Source organism: Pteropus alecto, unplaced genomic scaffold (genome assembly GCF_000325575.1).
Source record: "Pteropus alecto unplaced genomic scaffold, ASM32557v1 scaffold61, whole genome shotgun sequence".
NCBI lineage: Eukaryota > Metazoa > Chordata > Mammalia > Chiroptera > Pteropodidae > Pteropus > Pteropus alecto.
Window position 1 is genome coordinate 23,002,223 of NW_006434835.1, and position 27,870 is coordinate 23,030,092.

Here is a 27,870-nt window from a genome sequence, read left to right on the forward strand (position 1 = left end):
AGGGAAGAGTTTATCCCCACACTTTCCAATTCCACTTTCTAAAAATGCCTTTGCTATGCATCTTTTTTCCACCTGGGGTCCTTATTCATTTAGAGCATTAAGGGAAAGGTGTCTGTTTTCTTTCACTTACTGCTCATACAAACGAATCAATCATGTTCACCCTCCTTCAGCGACAGGGTGGACTGGAAAGCACAGTGAACTGGTGGCAGGCTGTCTTGAAATGTGGCCTTAGCTTTGCTGTGTGACCTTAAGCAAGTCGCTTAACCTCTCCATGTAAGTGCTGCCGGCTGTAAAGTAGGGGTGGGCGGAGTGGATGATTTGTCAGGACTCTGCCAGCCCCGGCATCCTGCAGTTCAGTGACCCGCTCTGAACTCGGAAGACATCCAGTAAATGAATATTGGGCTAACAGACTGGACGAGCCACCTCTCCCTTCTGACCTCAGGTTTCGATTAGGTGGGCTGATCAATGATGACATGCACTGAGGTTACACATCCACCGGTGCAATGCAAGGAACGAAATGAATCGGAGCGAGACGTTAGAAGGATGTGATGAAGCCGGAGAGGAAATCCACGTACCCGGCTGAAATTGCTTTTGATTTCAGCTGCCTGACTTCCTCGCCTGGGTGGTTCCCTCCAATCTTTTCTTTGCCAAACGGTCTTGGTGCCTAGATAGGGAGGCAGGAAAGGGTAAGGAGACAGAGGTAGATGCCGGAACTGGGCCTGCGTTTCTGGAAAAGGAAAAGCAGGAGGGGCTAGTGCTGGGCTGGCTGGGAATCTGACTCCTCTCACGGCATTTGGGGTCCTCACCGATTCCAATGCCCACTCTACGAACCCCTGAGAATCACAGAGCCCTGCAGCCCTAGAAAGTTCCCAGTTGCTCCTCCTCGTGTGGTAGCGAGGAAATGAGGCTCAAATAGAAATGACCACGCCATGGAGAACAAGCACTCGAAGGAGAGGCTGAGGTAGGGCAGGAGCTGGTCAAGGAGTGGGGACTCTGTACTTGGGAATGCCCCCTCCCTCAGGCTTCTCATGGGTCTACATGGCTCCCCTGGAAAATTCCTTCCCTTGGTTTTTCTTAGGAGAGCTGAGTCAGGATTTAGACTTTTATGTCTAAATTTAGACTTTGAAATTTAGAATTGAAAAGACTCGTCCTAGCCATTAACAGGAAACAAAAGGCAAAAAGAAAAAAATATACAAGAAGTATAAAAATGGTCTGATTTACAAAATGCAATGTTCATTCCACATCCTGATTCCTAAGTATCCTATGCAAAGATCTTTTGGGTACAAGAAACAGAAAACCAGTCTTGGTAGCCTAGTGAAGGGAGGCTTACGTCACAGGACCGACAAGACATCAGTCATTCCTTCCTTCCTTCTTTCCCATGTCTCTCTGCTGGTCTACTCGATTCTCCTCTCAGTAGACCAGCATCATCTTCTGCCAGCCTCTTGGTTTCTGCTCCTCCATAACTTCACCTTGCACTGGCTGAGTTCTACTTCTGGTCTAGGACCACCGGGAGAACCTCGACCACGGTGATACTGGCATGCTCCCTCTCCCACCTCCTCACCCCTACCCTGACGCATGCAGAACCTCAGAACCCACAACTGCACTCACCTTTCAGCAACTACAAGCATTCCTTCCAAAATCATCACATACCTCCAGTAAGAAAGAGAGGTGGCATCTGGAACAGACTCAGAAAGGTTGAGTGACTTTCCCAAGAACACATAGCTAAATGCATGACCACTGGGGAAAGGGCAGATATGACATCTTGGGTTAATCCCTGAAATGTCAAACAAAATTCACTTCAAAGGAAAGATTTTGCTCATCTGCCTAGAAATCTTCTGATGATTGAAGCTCTTCACCAAACTGAAGCCTGAGACACTGTGCTTGAACAAAAGGCCAAGGATCAAGCCCTTGCCTTGCACACACATTCTACTTTATAATTATACGGCCAACAGACTCGTGATTGCACTTAACACCTACTAAAAGGCTAAACGAAGAAGAGCCAGAGCCAGTAACTCTTAGTAGAACTCTAGCAAAGAGAGTGAATGAGGCCAAGCAGCTTGTGTTTTAGCTGCAGCCTGCATCCATGGGAGCTGAACGCCCCCTAGATCCGACTTCGTTTTAGTCCGGTTTCAGTATAAATGTAACAGAATTGCACATGTTCTTCTGAACTTTATGATCAACCTGAGGATGTCAACATTGGAAAACAGTTTTAGAAAAAAGCAAAATGCTGGTGTCTCTTCATTTAAAAATGAAATAGACTTTTACTTGCTCATGGTTCTGCGGCAGTTGCCCTGTATTTTAGGGAGTGGCTCTGAGTTGGGCCATATCTCCTTTCTCTTAATTCTCAGCCCCAGACTGAAGACCCTCAGTCATGCACTCAGCGAAGCTTCCCTTCCTGCCCTTGCCCCAAAAGCAGGAAAGAAGCCCAGAGGCCACCATGGATTAGCTAAACCACCAAGTGTGGGACAACCAGTGGAGGGAAGAATTGAGGTGTCAGGTCTGATGCGGTAGGTGGAATAACAGCACCCCCAACCTGTCCACAGCCAAATTCCTGGAACCTATGACTATGCTGCCTCATCAGGCAAAAGGGACTTTGTAGTGTGATTACAGTTAAGGACTTTAATGGGGAGATTATCCTGGATTATCTGGGAGTCTCAATCTGATCACTTGACTCCTTAGAAGCAGAGAACCTTTCCCAGCTACTGTCAATTAAAAGGTGACATGACTATGAAAAAATGATCAGAGAAATGCAATGGCTGGCTTTGAAGATGGAGGAAGGGGGCCATCAGGAAGAGATGTGGGCGGCTTCCATAAGCTGAGAAGGGCAAGGAAATGGATTCTCCCCAGAGCCCTCCCAAAGGAATACGGCCCTGAAGACATCTTAGTTTAGCCCAGGGAGACCTGAGTTGGACTTCTGACCTCCAGACCTGTAAGCCAGTAAGTGTGTATTGCTTAAGCCACTAAATGTGTGGTCACTGATTATAGCAGAAATAGGAAACTATACACAACTGGCAAGGCCGTTCAGTCACACTCTCTTGAGCCTTCAGCAGAGGAAGAAGTGGGAGGGCCTGAGGCATGAGACAGAGGGAGGAGGCCCAGGAGATGTAAATCTTGGCACCACAGGAGCTCAGAGCAGGGAGGTACTGCCTAGGCCCTGACTTCACATCGATATTTCCTGGGGAACTTTGAAAAATGCTGATAACCTGGGTCTCACCCCAGACCTATTAAACCAGAATCTGGCAAATACCCAGAAGGCAGTATTTTAATCTGTAATTCCAATCTGGAGCTAAAGCTGAGAATCCCCAACTTCCCGAGAGGGGAAGGGACAGCTCAGCTTCCCAGGCACAGAGTGGAGGTGCCCCTGGGGAACACAGGTCTCTCCGACTCCTGCCAGCGCTCGTTTCGCTCCCGCAGTCTACCCGGCCTTTACAAGAACTAACAGGATCCCTGAACAGCCGCCCACCTTCTGCCTGGAAGGGCTCTCTGGGGCTTAATGGCACTTGCAAAGAACCCACCGTGTCACTTCTCTCTTCTCTGAGACAAGCCAGTGAACCCTTGAGCCACACTCCACAGGGACACACAGTCTCAAGGCTGAGTGAGCTGTGAATGAATACGATTTGCACAAAAATCTTATTCCCTGCCATGCAGGTCTCCCAGAGGTACAACTAAAACAAGGGCTGCACTTGACTTCTACCACTTCACTCAGGTTCCCCTTGAACTCCCATCGCACATTCATAGGGCTTATCCCAGCCTCCCCCAGACCCCCCACCATTCTCCCTAGAGCTCTAGATCCCCGCAGAAAAGCAGATGGCCACCCCAGTGCTCATTAGAACCACTTGGGGAGCTTCTGAAAAATCCCAATGCCCAGACCAAACCTCAGATCGATTAAATCAGAATTTCTGAGTGTGGAACCCAGGCATCGTTAATTTTTAGAGCTCCCCAGGTGACGCTACTGTATAAGCAGCAGTGAAGGCACAAATATTCCCTTAGGCCTGTGGCATCCTCTTGTGAATCCCGGGGCCCTGGCCCCTCCCTTCTCTCCCAGGTTGCCGGCCTAGAGGGCCGCTGTTCTCAGCCTTTCTCTTCCCAGCTCTAGATTTATTCTCCTCTCCTCCTCTTGTCACTGGCAGCTCCACTTCCGATTTTCTTGATTCTTACAGCATCCGCTAAGACATTGCCACACGAAGGCTCTCAGCATTCGCTTGGAGCTACAGAATCAGAATCTACATTTTAACAAAATCTCCAGGTGATTGGGTGCATGTCTGAGTTTGAAAAGCTCTGTTGCCAAGACATCCCATGTCTCAGCACTTGACAAGCCCCCGACATGGTTACAGACAAGTGAGCCTGAGTTGGTTGCTCCTGAGTTGGTCAGCTGATTGCATCCACATTTCCTCCAGCAGGAAGAGGCTTGCAGGTTAATTTTCTAGTTTCTGGTGGATGGGTAAGATTGTTGTTACTAAGTACAAAAAATAAAAAATAAAAAAACACTCATCTGAAAACAAAATTTGATTATAAGTACCCATGCTCTATCTCTGATCCTAGGAAATGTGAGAAAGGCCAGTGTCTTTTCAAAAGAGGCCACTGAGTTGGCCATAGCTACTCAGCCCACTGAGGGAATGAGGGCAGAATCATTTCTTTCTAAGCCAGGTGTTGCCTTTAAGGGACAAGTCTGCCACCCAACCTGCCGCCACAGGCAAGGCATGGCTTTGGGCAACCAGATTCACCCTAGAACAGCCTCTTGATTTCATAGGCATGGTTCATCTCCATCACTAAGTCTCATTTTAGCCATTAAAAAAATTAAAAGGCTAAATTAAATATAATTAGTTTATTTTATTATAATCTTAAAGTGACATCTTCTTGGAGGAAACAGTTTTGAAAGGTTCTTGCCACAGGGAATATGATAAGTTAATATGTCTCTACTGGAACAAAAATTCATTTGAGAAGCCCATTGCATGTGACTGAAGTGTTAAGGGATAAACCAGTAGACTCTGGGACTTCAGCTGAATGGGAATCTTAGAATTAAAAGAGCTTTAGAGATTCTCTGAAATCCAGGGCTTCCCAAATGTTTCTGAGAAAAACATTTATCTGGATACCTTGTTTAGGAAGAAATTCCCAGACCCCAACCCAGACCTACTAAACTGAGTTTCTTCCAGAAGGAAGCCTACTAACTTATATAGTTTAATAAATGCCTCACAGGTGAGTCTGATCATCAGGGGGCCCTGGCAACACTGATGATCAGCCCCAGTTCCCTACCCTCAAGCCCCAAGGCTTCCTAGGAATCACCTGTGCCTATCTCCCCCAGGTGTTCTTTCTTCTTGAACACTTGCAGGGCAATCATTCCTATTGCACAAATAATCCTTTTATATGCACAGCCAAATTTTGGCTTTCCATAATGTCTCTTCATTAATCCTAACTCTTCTTCCAAACATATTTATATTTTCTCCTTGAGCTATAAGCATCTGTTTATTTTCTTCTCTTATTTTCAAAGAAAAGTTTTGATATGGCTGAGGAAAAAAAATGTTTTTCTTTAATGAGATCTTGTTAATAAAATTACAAATTAAAAGGTAGTGGCATAAAAATATAGTGGTATGCCTCTTTGAACCTTTTAAATAGTCTCTATCTCTGAAAAGTAAGCAGGCTAAGGTGTCAGGCTACCAGCCCATATATCTGAAAAAGGACATACACACCGTGTACCGAGAGCCACCACAGTCTGCAGGTGAAAGACTTATCATTCATTCCTACGATTTAACTGGATTACAATTTAACAAGGATTTATCACGTGTTTTCCATGTACTAAGCACTATGCCATTTGCAGGGGATAATGATGTAAAATTCATCTGAGAAGTTTGATTACATTTTCCTAGATTACATTTTCCTATAAGTCCCTTGGTGGATGGATGAGCTCCACAGTTTTGCCCCTAATCATAAATTTAGCAATTGGACTGATCTTTAGAGGTCGTCCAATCTAACCTGTCGATTCATTAAAAATAAATAAATGTGCTAGAGATTCTGTTCTTCAGGACTTCACCATCTAGTGTGGGAGGCAATATTTTTTAAAGAAATAACATGAAATAAAATTAAAAGCATTTACTCATTGGGTATATGAATAGTTCATCTGTCTGCCTCTGGAGATGGATTCATCTACCTCTGCGATGTAACAGAGGGAGAGTGTGACCAGTATGGAGCTCAGAGGCAGAGTATTCAACTTCACCCGGGATGATCCAAGGCAGGAGAGGACATTTGAGCTTGCTTGCTTTATTTATTCTACAGTTATCTATTATCTCCTGCATGCTAAGAACTAGGGATAGGAAATACTAGGACATAGTACCTGTTCTCAATTAAGTTACAGTTGATCTTCATAATCTGCAGATTTCATATTGCAAATCCACCTATTCACCAAAATTTATTTGTAACTCCAAAATCAATTGCACACGGCACTTTTGCAGTCATTCGTAGACATGCAGAGAGGGACATTTGAGTTACTTAACACACACACATTCCCAGCTGAGATCGAACAAGGAGGCGCTCTGCTTTCCTGTGGCAGCTCTCGTACCATAAACACGTGTCCTTTTCACAGTCTGCTTTGTGTCACATTTTCCATGTTTTTTTGCTATTTAAAATGATCCCCAGTCAAATGGATGAATGTGGTCAAAAGGTTGAAACTTCCACTTATAAAATAAATAAGTTCTGGGGATGTAATGGACAGCATAATGACTACGGTTATCAATACTGTATCATAGATTTGAAAGTTACTAAGACAGTTATCACACACACAAATGGTAAGTATGTGTGGCGATAGATGTTAATTAAACTTATTCCGATAATCATTTCACAACATACACATGTATCAAATTATTATATTGTACACCTAAAACTAATACAATGCTAAATGTCAATTATACCTCAATTTTTAAAACTAAACAAATAAAATGGTCCCCAAGTGTAGCGCTGAAATGCAGTCTAGTGTTCTCAGTGCAAGAAGCTTGCGATGTGCTTATTGAGAAAATACAAGTGTTAGATAAGTTTCCCTTAAGCATGAGTTATAGTGCTGTTGGCCATGACTTCAGTGTTAATCAATCAATGATTCGCTACATTCAGAAAAAGACAGGAAATTTATTGATCTATATGTGAGTCTGCTCTGGAAAATACTAAAGTAACATCTGTAGTACATGTTGAAGTTATGGAAAAGTGGCTGAACTTATGAATTCATGAAATGACAACTAATTTTTTTAAAAAAGCATAGTGGATAGCATCGTGAGGCTGAAGGCAAAGAAATTTATGGTAACATTACCCAGGGTCAGGAAAATGTTAAGCTTTTCTCAGATCGGGTTTTATGATACAGAAATGTTGCAAATAATTAATTGTTTGTAAGAAACATATATTAAATTAGGTGTCTTCAAACAGAAACATACATGAATCGAGTTTATGTATTGACCTATTGGTGCAAATGCTGTGACCGAAGGCCCACGGGAGCCTAACCCCATATTTCCTCTTAGAGCAATGGCTCAGTATTTGCCGATTTGATGTTCACAGTGAGTTTATAGAGACACTACAAACAATAGAGACGCCATTGTTTATGCAGTATGGGAAAGAGATGAAAGTCCAAACTCAAGGACAGAAAGGATGGGAGAGATACAAGAGATATTTAAGAGGTGGGTCTGACAGGACATGGCATTTGATGAAGGTGTCAGAGTGTGTCAAGAATGCATACTGCTGGGATGACTACATGAGTCAGAAGAGGGACTACGGAAGGGAACATGGGTGGTTGGGTGGAGCAGGTTTAGAAGATAAATGACTTCAGTGTGGAAATATCAAACCTGAGGTAGCTGTGGACTACCCCCATGTATCACAGGGTGCCTTCTAGATGGAGATGTATGGAAGTCATTGTACTTCCACATGTATCTGGGGTTCAGTAGAGGACCAAGCAGTGTGCATGAAACAGCTGCTGGCATGTGAGTGATCAGTGAAGTTGATATCTCCCACAGAAACACATAAATTAAGTTAGGATGTATGATGGAGATGGCACTCTGGGGAATACCAGCTTTTAGAAGTAGAGATGGACAGAAAAAGAAAGAAGACATATTTGTTTCTTTAATACTGTTAACTGAGTACCTGCAGGTGCCACATACTGTGCGAGGTGTTGTGGGTTAGAGAAAGCTGAGGCAGGCTTAGAAGCGGTCAGCTGGGAGTCAGGGAGACAGGTAGCTGGAGCTTGGAGGGTGGACACAATTTGGGTTTCCCAGATAAAGGAATTAATGAGCAAAACGGCAAAGCTAGAAAATCAGGAAATAGTGAGCAGCTCATTCTCATTAGAATATAGCGTGTGCGCACGCAAGAGAGAGAGAGAGAGAGAGAAAGAATGAACATGATAGGTTGGAATTAAATTATAAATGGGCTTTGAAAGCTGAAATATGAAGTTCAACAACAGCAGCCTCTGATGAGTTTTGAGCAAAGGGATTCTGCAGTCAGAGCTGAACACGAGGATGTATTCTCTAGCAGATACACATACAAACGGTATTGCCGAGAACCAGCAAGAAGTAAGGGGGCCTGAACTCAGGGAGTCACCATAGAAATACAGTGGAGGGAATAAAAGCAAGTGATCGTATATAAAGGAATTCGTGGGACTTGACTGGCAGGCACTGATGGGTTCTAAGTCAATAAAAAGGGAATCCAGGTTTTGAGCCTGTATAGCTAGGAAGCAAGTGAAGCGTTTACTAAAATTAGTCTGTAAGAATATGAATCTGAAAGCCCTTGTACTTGAGGGAAAGAAGAATATAACCATGAAAGCAAGAGAGCAATGTCACTGATTCCTCCTCCTTTGTGACCTGCCCGTGGGCTGTATTACTGTGGCCTCAGTTCATGAGGCTTCACATTGTAGACTGAGAGTAAGGTCAAGTCAGCTAAACACCTGCATTTCTCCATTCTATGGTTTGCTTTGTTGTTGTTTGTTTTTGTTTAATCCTAAACTAGAACTCGGTTTTCATCTGTTGGCATTTCACCTGGTTGGGTTTTACCCCAACATTCACCTTGGTTGAGCTTATTTTAAACTTTTCTTTGTCTTCCCTGAAGGTAGCTGCTTTGGTTTTGTCTAAGAAGCAGCCCGTGCCTCTCATATTCACTGATACAGTGAAAGATAGAGGGGCATCTTTCCAGCCTCTTTACGAGTTCTCCTCTGATATAGATGACCTTGAGATAGCTAAGAAGATCAGAAAATAGGGACAGAGTAAGGGGAGGGAGGAAGCGGGGACCAGCTCCTAGGTGACTGCACTGCCAGGTCCTACGAAGGACTCACTAGGACTCCACTGTAGGCCCCCTCAGAAATCCCCTTGAGACTGCCTAAAGCTGCTTCTTCCTGGATCCGCTCCTGGTGTTTGTGGAAAGGCTGTTTTTAAAAATCTTCTACCTCTCCTTAGGGATATAGTAACCTGTGGCCAGGACCAGCCACATAATTTACTGGGACCCTTCTTCAAAAAATTTTAAGAATTTCAAGATGGCAGCATCAGAGCACTGAACGAAGTGCAGGCTCCTCTGGAGTATGGGGGCCCTGGGTGACCTGTGAGGTTACGCTCCCATGAACCCCGCCAATGGCTGAGTGTCAGTGCTTCGTGAGGTGGGATTTTACTGCACATCCACACTTCATCCTGGGTGTGGGCGCACACAGCCACCTGACAGCACCCTCATCCCACCCTGCACGCCTTCCACCTGCTCATAAAAGTTTTTCCACACCCTCTGCTCAGCTGCTCCCAAGCCTGTTCGAACAATTTCCCCAAAAAGACTCCTCTCTAGAGAAGGAGTCTCATTCTGTTTCTCCACTTAATTCACTCCACCTCCTCTCTCACTGTCTTTTTTTAGGCTTCAATAAAATAGATGTTGACCTTTTGAGTGAGATTTGAATATTCTCACACAGTCACAGGAGCCACAAAATGAAAAAGGTGAAGGGATGTCTTTTATTTGACGTGAGTGTTAAGATGCAGTTCCAGTGAGAAGGGTAACCCAGGGAGTGGCTAACAGTGGAGATTTTCTTCCTGGAAAGAAAGGTCTGGGGTCAGCCTGGGACCTCGTTATACTTGCAAAATCCCACTTGACAACAGTCCTGCTCTTTAGCAACATGAATATTCCTAGATAAGGAAACTGAAGCCCAGAGAAGTTAAATGACTTCTCAAGGTCACACAGCTAGAAAATGGCACAATCAAAACTAGGACCCACACCTTCTGATGCAGAACCTGCCCACTCTCCTCTACATACACTGTGGACGAGCCCAGTCCTTCCATCTCATCAGGACTTCTGTCTACACTGGGGCATTTTATAAACCAAAGCTTAAGCAGCTTCCATTCTATGTGTATGTAAAAGAAGCAACTATGATTTCTGCTTTCCTCCAAAAGTAATAACTTTCCACCGAATTTTTATTTCTCGTTCTGACTCTTCAGTGACAACCCTGCTACCCAATTTAACCTCAAGACTCACATGAATTCCCAAGATCTGAAGGCAGCCGTAGAAAAGATTACCCAGAGAGGAGGGCTGTCTAATGTAGGTATGTGATCAGATTCGAAGCATTCTATCTTGCTACCATGGTTCTCTTTCTACATGATGGTCTTCTAATATTCCATATAGGAGGAGGAAATAATAATCCATCCAGAAATGACTCACCCTATATCTGTATCTTTTCTAAAGTATTGTCATAGATTCAGGGGGCAAGAATCATCATCACACATATGCTGGAGAGTTCCAACATGCCTGATTCCTTGGGGATAAGCAGGACCACCATTGTGACTGTTTCCTGGTTGGTCTACAATCATCAACTATTTAACGTTAAGCTTCCTAACCAGTTCCATTTGGAAAGCCCCACAGTGCCTCTTGGTAATCTTGCTCTAATCAGCTCCTGTTACAGTGATGACTATACCAAAAAGTACATGTTCTTTGCTTTGAACTGAGTCTCCTGTGAGGTCTGAGCCTTGGGGGAACTGCAGTTCCATTTGGAAAGTCCCACAGTGCCTCTTGGTAATCTTGCTCTAATAAGCTCCTGTTACGGTGATGACTATACCAAGAAGTACATGTTCTGAGTCTCCTGTGAGGTCTGAGCCTTGGGGGAACTGGGACGCCAGAAATCCAAGGTCTAGTCTTCAGCTGGCAGTTCCAGAAACTTCATTTTATCATTTCACTCAGAGGTAACTGGGCATTAAGAAACAGTTTCACGCTAACCAAGCTCAAAGGCTGGCAATGAGCTATGCCCATGTATAAATTTATAAATCGTAGTCTGGCTTTGGAGACCCAGGAAGGGCTGATTGTCCACTTCCCAGGGAACCTGTCTCTACCATCGAAGTCCAAGGAAATGGAGAAGTGAGCCACAGGCACTTGGCATGGAGCACATGCAGGAAGATTCTAGGCTGTTTTCAAAGGTGGCTTCTAAAGGCTTCCTGCAGACCCAGGACCTCCAAGGACCTGCCTCTTTCGAGATCAGGAAATCACTTTCTTAACTCTGCCACCATAGTCTCTTCAGGAATCTGCTTCAGCCAGGAGGCCACCATGATCAGGAAGCTTCTGATACAGTTGCCAGCTCCAAAACTATGCCTTGCCTGCACCATTCACACCCACAAAACAAATGCTCTGCATCTCACCACCTCGGCACCAACAAAGCTAGTGACCAAACAGAGGTGTCTGTGCTTACACTGCCCCAGAGGAGTCAAATACTCTACAGATACCTGTCAGCAGAATCAAAAGTACAGTCCCTGCCTCACTTTCATCTTCTAAATCTCATGAACCTGCATCGATTCATGAAACTAAAAGAAATCCAGAACTGTGACTGCGAGGGAGTCTCAACAATGTAGTTTTCAGATTCCAGCCTCTGCTTTCAAGACATGCTGGATGGTGGATGGAATGTGTTTTGAGCACTAATTGACCATGACCTCCAAATTTAGGATTGGATGAAGTCAAGGTGATCTTATGGTTCCCTGTGCTCAGTCTACAGGCATCTCATATTAAACCAGGGGGGACTACTGGGTGCCTTGGGCCTTGGGGGAAATTATCCCTTGGCTATAAAAGCAGTTCTCAGCAGCCAGGGTTTTCCTTTAGCAACTGTGTTCTACACAGCCAGGTCACATGGGTTCTCCAAGACATTTCTCCAGCAACTGCATATGTTACCTTTTGATTCCTTCATTTGACGGGTAAGATTATACTAGCCAGTGGAGCCAGGATGCTGGCCCAAACCAGAAAAGCATTAAGTGTAATGACATTAACCCTAGTCTTAAGAAGGTAGTTCTTAATTTTTATTTAGATCGAGGACTCCTCTGAGAATCTCCTGCAGGCTATTACCCTTCTACCCAAATAGATACTTATACACACAAAACATTGTACAACTTCAGAGGACTTATGAATACACATCCCCAGTGCCCCAGAGGTCCACAGAAGCCAGATTAGGGTCCCTGTCTTACTGTAGGCAGCTATGCTGACTCTAGGGTGACCAGTCATCACAGTTTGCCCTGGAGCATATGAGTCTTTCAATGCTAAAACTGGGGAAGTCCTGGCAAACTGGGACAGTTGGTCACCGCCGCTGAGTCAGAAAATTCCCCGAGACCCCAGGCAGTACAAAATGTGTGCTTGGGAAAGGAATGCTGGAGGCTTCATTATACCTCACAGCAGTACTCTCAGCAGAGAAAGATTGTTGTCATGGAAATCTAGGCACAGAGACGTGGAGTGAAATACCTAGGCCACATAGCCAGTAGGTGGCATGGCCAGGGCTAAAACATAGTCTCTCAGTTCTTAGTGGGAACAGCGCCTCCCTGGCCAGCCAAATCTGTGCCCTAGCATAGAACTGAACAAAAGGTACCACTGAACCCTGGATCCTGCCCTCCACACCCAGCAGCTCCTGGAGCACCGGGCTCACCCCAAGCTGCAGGGGCCAAGCAGAGGCTCCTATCACTCCAGGTCAACTCCTCCTGCCCCACGCTCTCAGAGACAAGATGGGGCCAGCTTAGGGGCTGAGTGTGGTTCCAGCACCCAAGCAGAAAAGGGACCCCTTTTGTTCCCATGAGAGTCATTCTCACCTGCTTGCTGGTCCCTAAAGCTTTTTTTTTTTTTTTTTTTAATGTGAGAGAATTAGATGTTTGAGGCTTAAAGTGATACTGGAGAAGGAAATGGATAGTGGTGGCGGCTGCACGACACCGTGAAGGTACTCAAAACCACTGAACTGTATACCTAAAAACAACTGATGTGGTAAGCAAAGAAACTAGCAAGGGAGAGACTGAGAGTGTTTTCCTGAACCTCTTCTTGCTGCTGTGATCTAGTCCTATAATTGTAATCAGCATAATCACTCTAAGCATGATTTTTCTTTCAGGCCGGGCCATCTCCTTCGTGACCAAGAACTTCTTTTCCAAAGCCAATGGAAACAGAGGCAGCGCTCCCAATGTGGCTGTGGTGATGGTGGACGGCTGGCCCACAGATAAGGTGGAGGAGGCTTCAAGGATTGCAAGAGAGTCAGGAATCAACATTTTCTTCATCACCATTGAAGGTGCCGTTGAAAATGAGAAGCAGTATGTGATGGAGCCCAACTTTGCAAACAAGGTATGAAACTGCCCAGAGACCCACCAACACAAGGATCCCCTGCACTTTGCAGCGTTGCAACAGCCTCCCAGGCCATGTTTCTCATTCCTTCAAATGGGTGTTAAGCTCACTTCTAGGCAAGACAGCCTCCAGTGCGGGACTAGTACGTCTGGAACCTGGAATGACACTCTCAAAGCAAAACCCCACAGGTACCTGGTGAACTGAGGCCAGCACCTTGGAAGGAGCAGAGTCGCCAGGGTCTCACATAGAGGCTCTTCCAAGCTCCTCTCACAGTGCAAGGGGCCTCAACCAGGCTGCCCAGTGAGCCTTCACACGAGCATGCATATGGGCACACATACACTTGCTCACACACGCATGTGCACATGTGCACCCTGCAAATTAACCAATTGATAAACAAGGACAAGGGGACATTGAACCAGGTCAGAGAGATCATGTTTTCAAACACACTCCTGCGCACTTACTGTGATTTGCACGGGTGCCCTGCGCTCAGCCACTGGTTTCCTGTCCACACCCAGCACCACCCTCTCTCCGCCCTGACTACGCTCGGCTGCCTGGTGGGGAGCCCTCCTCTCTGCCACTGGTTAGAATTCAGCTCAGCCTCGACACTCATCTCAAATGTCACCTAGTCCATGGAAAGTTCTGTGAACCCCATTTAGGGTTTCTCTAAACCAATTAAAAATATTTCCTAGGATACTTTTAAGTCATTTCTTATTTTAAAATAATTTTTTAATTAGACGAGTTCATCCGGAGTCATCAGGTCTGTGACCCCTGGAGAGGCAGTGGCATGGAGGAAACGTCACACTCGAGCAACACCAGCCCGGTCTCTTCCAGGGGCACACCGACCAGGCGGCTCGAAGTTATTTGCAGCTGCCTGACATTTTTCCTGGAACGAGCTTGGGCATAAGTAAATAAATACTCATTGCCTGAAGGCAGGGCTGTCTGGAGAACAATATTTGAGTTTCAAAGGCAGAGAGATTTGTGTTCCAGGCTCAGAGACTCAGGGATGTCCCTTCCCAGCTGGCCCTCAGTTCATTCCTTCATGACAGGGAGATTGTAATTCCAGTGCATAGGATGAGGGTGGGGATTTAATGCGAGAATCTCTCTAAGAGCATCTAGTGCAACACCTGACACACGTGTGGGACCTTTTCTCGCTGGGTACAGGGCTGCTCTGGAAATAGTACTTTAGCTATTTCTCGTGTGTGTCTTGTGTCTGCAGTCAAAACAAAAGCTTTCTCTAATCCTCTCAAGCGCTGGTGCTCACCAATGCCAATCGAATGGCTGGCTGTCAGCACAAATGAACTGAGGAATATGCAGAGGTATGAATATGAAGCTGTAAGCAGTGCTTCTTCATCTGTCCCTTTGGATTTGCTTAATGGATGGCTCTCCACTAAACAGACACCCAGCTGAGGGAGCGGGAGTGAGTCCAGAGATAACTTGAGGGGTTTCTGCCCCAGTGAGTGCCCAACTGGGTGAACTGAGATGAAGAAAAAGCTTTAGGAGGACTAACTAGTGCAGAAAACGAGAGTCTGTTTGCTTCTTCCCCTGGCCAAGGGTAATGGTGACAGACTGGAGAATTCACCCCCTGACCTAGTGGGCATCCCTCCCTCTGTCTTCCAGGCTGTGTGCAGGACCAACGGCTTCTACTCGCTCAGCGTGCAGAGCTGGTTCAGCCTCCACAAGACTGTGCAGCCCCTGGTGAAGCGGGTCTGTGACACCGAGCGACTGGCCTGCAGCAAAACCTGCTTCAACTCAGCCGACATCGGCTTTGTCATTGATGGCTCCAGCAGCGTGGGAACGGGCAATTTTCGCACAGTTCTCCAGTTTGTGGCCAACCTCAGCAAAGAGTTTGAGATTTCAGACACGGACACGCGCATCGGGGCTGTGCAGTACACCTACGAGCAGCGGCTGGAATTTGGGTTCGACATGTACAGCACCAAGTCAGACATTCTCAATGCCATCAAAAGGGTAGGCTACTGGAGCGGTGGGACCAGCACAGGGGCTGCCATCAGCTACGCCTTGGAACAGCTCTTTAAGAAGTCCAAGCCCAACAAGAGGAAGTTAATGATCCTCATCACTGATGGGAGGTCCTATGATGACATCCGAATACCAGCCATGGCCGCCTATCACAAAGGTAAGCTGGTCTTCTTGGCCAGTCTGGTGCTCGGCAGCCCTCTGCAGCTCGGTGGGCCGGTGGGCCAAGGAAGGGGCTGTCTTTTTTATGCATTGGTTTTGTCTACCACCAACTAGGATGTTCGAAACCACAGAGGGTATTATGAGGAGTATAATTAAACACTGAAGGCCCCTCTGAGCAATGAAGAAAGAACATGGCAGAGAGCACCAAGGTGTTTCATGCCCTGGCAAACACAAGGCCTGCGATGATGGGACTATCAACCCTCTCCTTTATGTCCTACTCCCTGAGTCAGTGCACGGGAAGGTGCGACACCTTGAAAAGGAATTTGACTCTTTAGTCTCTATTGAAGACCACCAAATTGTGTTTAAAATTTGAAGAAAACTGATATTTTCAAAGAAAAGTACTATTTTGGTAATTAGCAGCTAACTAGTTGTTGGGGGGTTAGGGAAGACCTCAAAGAAATGTTCGTTCAAAATATTTAAAGCGACATTTCCATATAAAAATTTATAAGAGGGCAACAGAGAGTTTAAAACCATGAAAAAAAGAACGAAATATTTTTATACATTTTTAGAAAATCAGTAACATTTAATGCCTCTGGCACAGAATCTATGTATAATGACTGTTTTGAAAAGCGTCATATCATGAAAGTACAAGCAACCTAAAGAAAACCTCAAGTGGTCCTAGTAATGATGATAACAAAAGTAAACCACGTAGTCAGCAAACACCAGCGTCCTACAGATAAGTGTTAATGAACAAGACTCACTCAGGGCAGGGGTAGTTTTCTTTCTTCTTCTTCTTCTTAATTTTGTTTGCAGTACCTCAGGTATTCTTTAAAGCTGCTTTTAACTCTTCCTGAAACAAGGAAGGATAAATATAAAAAAACGAGCCTTAAAACAAACAAGTAGTCCTGGAAACCAAAAGAACCAGACACCAGGTTCAGGCAGACATTTCCCAGTAATTTACCCCAGTGGAGCCTGTGGGGCATACTCATAATGACAGAATGGTAGATGGCCAGTGGGCCAGCAGTCACAACGTCCCTTGTGCTCACGTCAGCAGAGCGTAGATGGTTTAAGGCTCAGAAGCAACCTACCCAAAGTTCCAAAGTGAGTGCTCAGAGCCAAGGGGGCCCGCTCTTGACTGTAAGACTCCTCTGTTTTCTCCAAACATCTGTCCCCAGCTCATGTTCAGCTCCACTCTCAATTATTTTTCTAGATGTACCTCCTTTGGGCCTCACCCAGAGGGTGTCCTTGGCCTTCTCCTTGTCAAGAGAAGTGCTGACTGAAAAAGATGTTCTGGGAGCTACAGGGGCTGTCATATTCTGGGCAGCTCTAAGGAACTAGGACCAATAGATGCAAATTACATGGAGGCAAGGAGCATTGTGTCCCGGGAAGTGTCCGAGCCAAGGCTGGGTGAGCATCTGTCAGAATCACCAGTACAAGATTCTCCACAACAAGGATGAACTCAAGGATTTGAGAAACTATATTTCTAACAGTGTTTGCATTGTCTTTATTGAGCAGAAATAAGGGCTTAGTGTATGCCAGCCCCATTCTGCAGCAAGCTGTTACTCTGCCACTTGCCAGCCTTTTAAAGCCCAAAGCTGAATTTTCCCAGTGTAGACAATATTAAGAGGAGACACTGAAGAGGTAAAAGAAGAGACTAGCAGTATAAATGCAATTTAATGAGGCACAACCATGTGAGGTGTCGATGGCTCTCCGATCAGCAGGACAGGGCACTCAGACACTAGAGATAGTGACAAGCCACTGTGGGTAGTTGGGAGAGAGATGCCTGGGGAGGAAGGCTATACCCAGGCTCTGCCCTCTGTTTCACGGCCATCTTGCTCACCCTACTCTGGATAGTCTGAAGGTGGTGTGGATATAGTCTTTTGCAGAGTCAGGTCATGTAGCTGCTGACCAGATGCCCCCAACCCAAATCAAGAACCATAAACCAGGCAGTCTCCCAGTTTTCTCACTGAGAATAGATGCCTCGTCTCTGGATCTGCCCTCTGCTCCCTGGGGCATCCAGCTCGCTGTTGCAGTCTAACTCCTTTAATCCCACTCTACTCGTTCCCACTTGTATTTAGACATCCTCAAGTCTCTCTCCCTAAAAACTTTTTTTTTTTTTAAATCTCTTTGGCCCCACGTTCTGCTCCCGTTACCACCTGCTCCTCCCCCGTGCAGCTGCACTTGTGGAAAGGATTAGCTACGTGTGCTTGTCCCTACATCTTCATTCCTTCTTCACTCTCGACTCACAGCAATTCATTTGGTTTCTTTGGCATCTACTTCCGTGAAACTGCTCTCTCCAAACTACCAATGTCTTGTCTTTGTTTTTTGCTAAGTTCAATAAGCAGTTTTCCCCCCATCTTTTATGACTTCCCTGCAGCATTCAATATGGTTGGCCACTTCCTCATCTTGAAACCCCTTCTTCATGGCAGTGATGGAGCAGATGCTGGGTGGCTATCTCTCCAGATCCCTGTGGAAGGATTTCTGCATTGGCATGAACTTGGATTCTATGGCTTGTAAAGTCACCCTCAAGCCTAAAGTGATTGAATTCTACTGTTTTAGTTAAAAAGATCTTGAACTGACTTTTGATGCATTTAAGACTCTGAGATTTTGTTTGGCTCTACACACAGATACAGCGGGCTTGTGCCATGTGGTGTGACCTACATGGCAACAAAAATTTCACTTGTCCCAAAATATCATCCCTTTTGCTGCTCCTAGATATGAAATTCTTATCATGCATTTACTCCATTTTGTCTTTTTTTTCCCCCTCAAACGACTATAAATTTCTATGAGCTAGCAAATATATCAATCTTGTTACTTTTGGCATTGAGCAGATGTTCATGCTTTGGGGCATATTTCTGATTTTTGGATTTGGTTATATTCAAATGCAACAGGCAACAGAGCAACAGGAAGGCAAGGATTCATTAGCAGGACCTTTTCTTGGGCACTTTTGCTTCATCTAAACTTTGTCCCCCACAGGAGTGATTACCTATGCAATAGGCATTGCTTGGGCTGCACAGGACGAGCTGGATATCATCGCCAGTTACCCTGCCAAGGACCACGCCTTCTTTGTGGACGAGTTTGACAACCTCTACAAATTTGTCCCCAAGGTCATCCAGAACATTTGTACAGAGTTCAACTCACAGCCTCGGAACTGAATTCAGAGCTGGCAAAGCACCAGCAAATGCCGCTTTCCCGACTGGCTCTGGGACACCCTGTGCTCTATGGGGCAGCAAGGCACATGGGGCTTGGGAAACGATGGGCCGTTATTATTCCTTGCCAGTGTGGTGTTTCATACTTTAAAACTTGCAGTTAGAAAGATGATCATAAATCTGTAGAATGAGCCAAAATGATACATCCTTCTGAGGGTGCTGGGGATTTTAGATTTTGACAATTGTGTTCAAAATAACTATTCAGAATAGAGTACAACATTTATGACAGGCTTAACCAAAGCTTTTGTGAGGTTATTTTATTTTTTATTTCTCATTAGAACTCTGTAACTCTCAACAAGTTTCATTTTTGTCATGACAACATAGGAGTTGCTTAATTAAATATTTAAAAGAACATCATGTGATCATTCTGACGGTGTCATGAGTAGTGTTCACAAGATTTGTGGCAGGGCCACCATCCTCTGCTCTTCTTGTTCCCCAGAGCACTTGCTGTGCACTCACTCCTAGTCCAAGGTGACAACACATCCACGGAGGTACAGAGAAAATGTGGCGGCAGCATGGCTTCTCCTGATTTACCTCCTTCTCTATTATCTGAATCACTGTGTTCCTGCAACCTCTAGCTTTAGAAACAGGTGGGAAATGACCCGGGAGAACCAAGTTGATTTAAAATTGGTGCATTAGGCTAGTACAGACACTCTCAGCTCAAGCTGCACATTAGAATCACTTGGAGACCAAAACACTTGTTCTCTGGCCCCATCTCAATACCAGCAAAATCTGAGTCTCTGGGAAGGGAGCCTGACGTTGGCCTGTTTGAAGAGCTCTCCGGTGATGTTGAAATGCTGCCAGGACTGACAACCACCAAGCTACCTCTGAGCAGGCACTGTTATAGCTATTTCCTGGGAGAGCCCTATTTATACCTGTTGTTCAGGATCCCATTCAGTTTGGCATTTTTCCTGGATTTTTCATTTGTTAACTAGCTATTACTATTAATAGTTGCATTAAAATGAGCTGGGATCAATTTGGTCAAATTCCATTTTTTATTTCTAGCTTCTGCCAAGAACTCATGTGCAACAGGGAAACCTTTAAAAGAATCATAAATAGAGATGATTACTTGACAAGTTATGTTTTGTAAAAATGAGTGTTGAACAATGCTACTCTGAATGGAGGCAAAATGATAGTACCTGTGTCAATACAAAAAAATATTTACATAAAAAATTTTGCATTGAAGATATTCATTTAGCACAATTTTTATAGAGCTTACCAAATCTCTAGTACTTGGAGAGGGAACATATCATCAATTGAAAATGTTGTTGTCTACAGAAAAGAATTAATTTAACGTGTCAGCAATTTCAATTTTATTAACTATTCATTTTACTTTGAAGGCAAGGCAACTGCAAACAAATATGTTCAAAAACTTCGAAATACAGAAACTATTTTCAAAAAGGAAATTCTTCATAAGGATACCAGCAACACACTATTAGTGACAGATTCAGCTAAGAAACTAATTAAAGAACTTCAATAAGTAGTAGCAACAATTATTCTGCCTATATTTTTGAATATGTAGATAATTGATATAAAGTTTTTTTCAATGTTGCTTCAATGTACACACACGTTATTTTAATTTTTTTAAAGAATAATTTTTTTTGAAAATAGTTTTGAAATATAATTATTTTGCAGGGGGCTTAATATAAAATCGATCCGTCATTAATAAGTAAATATTTCCCAAAATAATATTATTTCGGTATCCTCTTTCATTACAAAATTGTCCCAGTTTGGAAAATAAATTATATGGTCACCCTAGTTATAGATATTATAATTTTGAAGCTAAATGAAACCTTCTCAAACGGGCCCATTGTCTATATGCTGTCAATAAATATTTGAGTGTGGAGGTAAGCGAGATGACTGAGGTGCTCAGAGGCTATGGTATTATCAAAATTTTCTATCATCTTCACATCACCAAAGATAGTGACAGAACTCAGGATAGAGAGAAATAGTGATCCAAGCTCTGGGATGTTCGGCAGATGAGAGAAGGTAACTGCGAGGTTGGGAGAAGGCAGCAGTGACAGGGATGGAAGGCCGCGGCTAGACCTTCAAGGGAGCGGGCGCTTCGAGGGAGAAAGAAAGGGAGGTGGGAAGAGCAATGGGGGTGAAGAGCAGAAGTATCCCATTCCAGGCCTGAAACCCATGGAGTGAGGGAGCACAAGCAGCCTCCACGTGAGAAGCTGCAGAAGACAACCAGCTTTCAGGTAAATGGACGCAAGAAGGGATGGGGGCTTTGGGGAGCTCGCGGACAACTGAGAGCAGCTCCCTACAATGCAGTGGGAAGGCTGGGGTGGGAGTGGAATTGGATGAGGTCAGAGTTTGCACCAAGCAGTTTGGGTGACATGGAAGACTTAGACGTAAACACTACCTTGCTTAACCTAAACTGTGACCAATACTGTTGAGCAGCACTAAAATCATACACTAGAAACAGAACCTTAGAGACAATTCATGCCAAACCCTCCAATGGCAAAAAAGAAACCCAGACCAGAAGAAGATTGTGCAGATGTGAAGGAACAGAACCAGAATTCAGATCTTCTGTCTTCCAATCTACTGACTCACTTGACTGCTTTCTTGGGGTGCGGGTGGTGGGGTCAGAACCCCCAGCCCCAACCCCAGACCTACCCAACACACACAACTGGCTCCGTACACTCCTGGGCTCTGGTCTAGCCTTTGCAGAGCTCTCTGGGCCCTGCAGACTTGGAGCCAATCTCTTCCTAAGGTGGTCTCAGCACAAAAGCTCTTCCATACTCTTTCTCCTCTAAGTCCACCAAAACAAGCAGACAAAGGAGCATCAGGCCAGCTTCTCTGAGTGCATATGATGTCTAAACTCCACTCAACTTAATTATCTCACCTCTCAGGAGTTAGAGCCCTTTGAAAGAAGTTGCTTCACTAAAACTTTTGCAACAAGGCTCTGCTAAAAATTTTCAACCATACTGACAGGTTCAGATAGTTCTTGTTCTCTGGGTTCTTTAAACCCTTTTGAACAAGACAAAAGCTCCATGAAGCAAGTTTTCCTGCAGAAGTCTCAGGGGACTGGCATGGGTGTACAAAGAAGACAATGCTTGTGTGTCCAGGAATTTTCAGCCTCAAAAAGGAGTTTCAGAGTAATAATGTTGTTTTCCAGTCACAATCGTAAGAAAAGTTCTCCCCTTAGATTACCAACACACAAATGCAGTAAGTAGGAAATATGCTTAAAAGCATGAATTCAATTATTTTTTGAAGGAGACATTTATTCAACTAATGCCTTTGAGGAATTCACGGTTCAGTAGGAAATCACACACAAGTGAACAATTAAAATCATATAATTAATATCATGGGATTATGCACAAAGTGCATGACTGGTGATTGCAAACAATCTCATGAGAAATCAAATTGTAATAGTGCCTAACAGTGAGTGTTTGCTACACACTAGGCACTGTTCTAAGGGCTTCACATGTGTTAACTCACTTATCTTACCTCTATGATTTGCTGAGAGAGGTACCATTATTATTCACATTCTCCAGATCATGCAGCCAGGGCATGAGATGTCAAGGAACTTGCCCAAGGTCATAAAGCTGGTAGAGGCAGATCTGGGAATTAAACCCAGGCAATCTGACTCCAGATCTATGTACTTAACCACTTTACTTCTTAAAATAGTAACATAAAATAACCAAAGTGGCTGCATAGGGTGTTTGCTAGTAAACTTGACAACTTAAAATGTATGTATAATTCTACAAAGTGCACTCTCAAGATCTATTAAGTGTATAAAGTGAAGAGTCTATTAAATGTCCAATGCAAACTGCACTTTCCCCCTTCATTCATCTTGGTCCTCTGAACAGCCATCCTGCCTTCACTTAGGGTGGATGATTTTAACCTATAGTTTATTGTCCTTTTAGCTCCCTAAACACATTAGGCTCTTCATCACATTGCTAAACTCCTATTCATCCTTCGAGTTTCAGTTCAAATGCCTCCTCTTCTTTGGAGCCCTCTCTGACTTACTCAGCTAGACTTAGGCCCTCTGGTTACAGAATCATGACCTACCTATTTTCCAGCAATCTTTTTAGTCTGTTCTCAATAAGAGACACAATCCACACATGTCATCAGGGACACAGAATACAGGGAATGAGAATTAAGTCTAGTTCTGGCTACATCTAAGTCATCTGACAGTGCTAACCCCTAACACAATGGCACTGGTAGAATGGGAGTCAGAGATATTTCAGGAAGAGGGAAAATAGAGGATCAATCTCCATCCAGACTGTACCACTCTTTCAAATATCCTTATGTGGTTCATTAACGTATGTTATAATCACTGTTTTTCTAGGACTAGAATCCTCTTCAAGTATCTACCTACAGGGTTATTCTGTTCCTCACTTTCTGCTCTCATTTTTCCTACAGAAATGAAAGTCTTATTTTCTGTTTAACCTCAATGAGATTCAATCAACAAACGTGTTTTAAGCACTATTATTATGTACCAGGCACTGTGATAGGCACTGAGGAATACCTGGTCCCTGCCCAAGGAGCTTAGAGGCCAGTGTGAGACACACATAAACAGATAACATCTGACTGATGTGACAGGCAAGCTTGAGAAGGCTTGCTGGGCTTGCTTTTGCCTATGTTAGCCAGATGAAGAAAGATGGAAAAGGTATCCCAGCAGAGGGAATGACAAAAGCAAAGGCAAGGAGTCATGAAACAGTGTGACACACAGAGAGAATGACAGCATGAAACTCAAGACAGGGGTGCCAGGAAATGAAGCTGGAGAGGCAGAGACCAGGTCATGGAAGGCTGTGTTAGTTAAAGTTCTCTCGGTTGCAAGTAACAGAAACTCAATTCACAGTAGCTCAAGCAAAGAAGGAATTTTTGGATGGCAACTAGAATAACTCATGAACTCCAAGGTCAGGGAGATCGTCTCAGAAACGGAAAGGTCAGGAGAACCACATAGCCCTCTCACTCTACTCTCCTCGAGAATGATCTTCATTTGGAAATTGTTGAATAACCCTGCGGAGGGAACAGAGTAAAACTTCCCCTTCCAGAAAAGATTGACCCCATGATGCAGCCTTCTTCAGGAGGGACACCAACAAACCACATCATTCTACCTGATCACCTCACAATTAATAACCTTTCGAAATTCCTTCAAGCACTAGGTTGTCTTGAATGCTGACAAATGCATGTCCACAAGTACCTAGGTCTGGAAAACCAAATGAAGGCTGAAAGTAGTCTTCCTCTATTTCACTTAGAAGCTTTACCCAAGAAAACCAGTGGCTGTCTCTCTAAGACTCCCTTTCACTCCTTTTGACTTCAAGGCTACAAGATGTTACTAGTTTGTAGGCCATTGAAAACTGTTCAGACTGTCAAAAAGGCAGAGGTGCCGATTCTGGGATCCAATTCTGTTTTTAGTAGGAAGGCCTGACTGGGGAGAAATGTACTATTTCAATAACCATCCATACAGAAAACCAGTTTGGGTGAAAGACCACAATTTCAGAGCAGGCTTTGCTCTTTTTCTTTTCTTTCTTCTTTTTTTTATGTTCTGTAATTGAAAAAATACTGAGCTTAACTTTATCCTTGCCATCCCTCTTACACATACTGGGCCAGTAGCAAACAAGCTGCCCAAGTAAGCAAATGCTATACTCGGCTTGGCAGCTGAGACTTATAAAAAACACAATTCCGGCTGAATAGTTCCTTTCTGCAACTCTTCTAGTTTCACACTTCATTGAGGTGAGCAGGGTGTATTCAGGTTAATGGCAACTTGGAATCTGGGTTCTCGACAAAGAGCCTTTACATGACTGCCCAGGGCACAGAAAACAGGAGAGTTTGGGAGCCATGGGGACTATGTAAACACCAAAAAAAGACCCAAAATAATTTTAATTGTTGGTCTGGCATTCCCAAGGCCTTGGTAAACTTTCATCTTGATATTATGATACTGATTTTTTTCAGTTACCCTACTCTACAAGTTCTCCTTGCAATCAGAGTGAAAGGGAGTTTCGTTCCAACCTTAATGGGGATGGGGGAGATGCGTGGCATTTTAAAGCCAAAGAGGGAACAGGGACACGTCAGAGTTTACAGACCGCTGTGGTAATGACTGTCTAAGATACACACCAAGCAAAATAAATGAGCAGATGAAGTTTTCTGAAGGGCAAAGTAGCAGTGTAATTTGGTTTTCTCCTAAGAGAATACCTTCATTGAACTGGGGCACAACTGCAGTGTGAAAACTCAGGGGATCTTTCCAGCTTCTATGACCTAAATGCAAGGCCTGGAACACCCACGGGCCTGTTTCTCCATACAGACATGGGGCATTCTCCTGAAGGGGAAAATCAACGCTTTCATCCTGGAGTCATTCTAATCTTGGGAAGTTAGCAAAGATCTCTGGAAACAAAATACCAGTGGAGCCGTGGCGGCTTCAGGTGGGGGTCGTCCACGTGGACAGCCAAGACCATCCTGGCAGTACCACAGGCTTGTTCATGAGCAAATCTGGAACATCCTTCAGACGCTTCCAAAATACTTGGTCCTATGCCAAGTGAGGACAAGCCAATGACACTAAGTAATTCTTATTGATATGACTTTATTTGTATCCCCAGGCTGGGGAGGCCTAGGGAAATTCTGGTGAGAAGAATAAAACCAATCATAGACATCAGTTATGAAATCTCAATGTACCATGAACTGTACTGCAGCTTTACATTCACCATGTCATTGAATACACACAGAAATCATGTTGTGAAATAAATGTGTATTTCAAAACCATTTTTCTTCCATACTTAGAAACTGGTCTTGAAAGACAACCATAATTGGGAGTCAGCTATGGCAGCAGTCACCAACTTTTTGCCACAAGGGACCGGTGCTCCTATGAGAATCTAATGCTTGATGATCTGAGGTGGAGCTAAGGCTGTGATGCTAGCGTTGGGGAGCAGCTACAAATACAGATGAAGCTTGGCTCGCTTGCCTGCTGCTCACTTCCTGCTGTGCAGCCCAGTTCCTAACAGGCCATGAACCAGTACTGGTCTGTGGCCCAAGGGTTGGTGACCCCTGAGCTATGAGATGAACATATTTTCATAGTTCATTACATCCTCAATTAGTATTCTGTTTTCCAAATGAGGACAGTGAGGCTCAGAGAGGTTAAAAAGTTGGCCAAGATCACACAGCAGATGGGAAGAACTCAGCCATGAACCCTGAGTCTCCTGACTCCAGCTCTAGTGCTTTCTTGATTACAGAACAGCCTCCTTGCCTGCCCTGTTTTCTCCTCTCTTTTCACCTGTGAGTCACCAGCTACTTTATTCTCAGCTGTGTTTCCCTCTTCCTCCAGCTCCCACCTTTTCAGCTTTACACAACTTGTGCCTATATATTTTTTCTCTATTTCTACTCTGCAGCATGGAATCCAAGATCTTAGAAAGTTACCTGGAAGTGCCTAGTGCCTTTTGTACCTCTCCAGGCAGCTGAGGGGTGAAAAGAAAGGTCCCAATGTGGAACTTCTCCCAACCTTTCTATTTTAAGGAGAAAGTATTTGGTTAATGAATTGTTTTGGTTTTCAAGGGACTCTGAACATTCACATCACCAAACATTTTAGAAACAAGTTGCTCTGAGAAATTTTCTTTGACCAAACTCTAATTATATCTCAGAATAATTACCTCCAGTGAAAGCCAGTTCGGGTCTGTCAGTCTGCCCTCTCCAACTCTAGACTCCATGGTAAAGACCTTTCCCATATCTACTTCCTTCCACAGAGTAAAATAGGGTGGCCACTGTAAGGACATGGCTCTCCAACAAAAATGCCCCCTCAAACGTGTAGAAAGAGAAGAGACGTTATTCAGGTGAAAAGTTTGCAAACCAGAGGAATGAAGCTTCTGATAGAAGCCTGAGTTCACTCCACTGAAACAACCGCGGAGGCTGCTTTTTATAAAGTTCCCACCCTGATTCCTGATTGGTCCATTTTTATGTAAATGAGGGCTCCCAATCCCACCATTCTGATCGGCCCAAATTACAAGGTCCTGATTGGTCATAATTATGCGTTCTTATTGGACGTTATGGAGCTGCTTGGATTGGTCAGATGCCATGAAACTATAGCTGCACAGTTCTGATTGGACGAGGCAGGTCTCAGCGGGAAAGTCAATACCAGGAACTCATTTAAAAGAATTGACTCAGAAGGCAGGTACACAGTGCAGAAAGCTGATAGCTCAGTGTGTGGCTTTTCCCTGACATGCAAAGTGGTGAGAGGCCTCTGCCAGGAATGGCTGCTAGACTCTGGTTATGAATTTGTGCTGTTAACCATGAGGGTCCTTTTTGGCAGGTATAATCTAGGTTTGCCCGGCACTCTGGCAACATTGTTACCTCTACAGAGGCCACGTGGGCAAGGCTCAGCTACAGTTTGACCAGAGTTTGCTTGGAATGCCCCAGGATCATCCAAAGAACAAGGTAAGGTAAGAAGTTTCCGAAGAGCTTTCACAGGGCCACATTCATTCACCTCTCCATCTCTTAGAAGGTGTCCACAAGACATTCTTTTTCAGCCTACACGGTTTCAGTGATGCCTAGGATTTTCCACCTGGCCCCTCCTTAGGGTTCAGCTGTAGCTGAATTCACTGCCCTTTAGAATTGTCCTGCCACTCACATTGCCTGTCATCCAGCCCCTTTTATTTGGTGTTGTCCAATGGGACAAAGAAGTTGACTATATAGTAAGCAGTCTTAATCCACTTGGGTCTCTTATATCCTTACCTGCGAAACCTATTGCAGAGTAACAAGCCCATCCAGCCATGGCAGTAATCCCTGTTGCATAGAGACTATCTGGTTGACAGCAACTATTTTTTTCCAGCTGCCCTAGGAAGCCCTCCCTGCCACTATGGTGTCCCCAAAGAGGTTTCTGAATGCTCCTGTTCCTGCACATCCACAACAATGCCAAGTTCTCCAGTCACCTGTCCCAGCTGCAAGTGATTGGGAAACTTTTTCTTACTAAGGAGAAAAGTACAAAATTCTCTCCATATCTATGAATGTTTGCAGTTACACTGCCTTCACC

At 44.4% G+C, this 27,870-nt stretch overlaps 1 protein-coding gene across 2 annotated transcripts in view; it reads left to right on the forward strand.

The window, feature by feature from the left end:
- Positions 1–19,258, forward strand: part of VIT (vitrin) — a 94,645-nt gene extending 75,387 nt beyond the window's left edge. For both annotated transcript variants that reach the window (XM_025045760.1, XM_006910385.1), the window contains 4 exons: positions 10,428–10,531; positions 13,331–13,557; positions 15,175–15,688; positions 18,667–19,258. In XM_025045760.1, coding sequence (XP_024901528.1) covers positions 10,428–10,531; positions 13,331–13,557; positions 15,175–15,688; positions 18,667–18,845 — 1,024 coding nt within the window. In that variant the 3' untranslated portion in view covers positions 18,846–19,258. The remainder of the gene's footprint in view (positions 1–10,427; positions 10,532–13,330; positions 13,558–15,174; positions 15,689–18,666) is intronic.
- Positions 19,259–27,870: the final 8,612 nt, after the last annotated feature.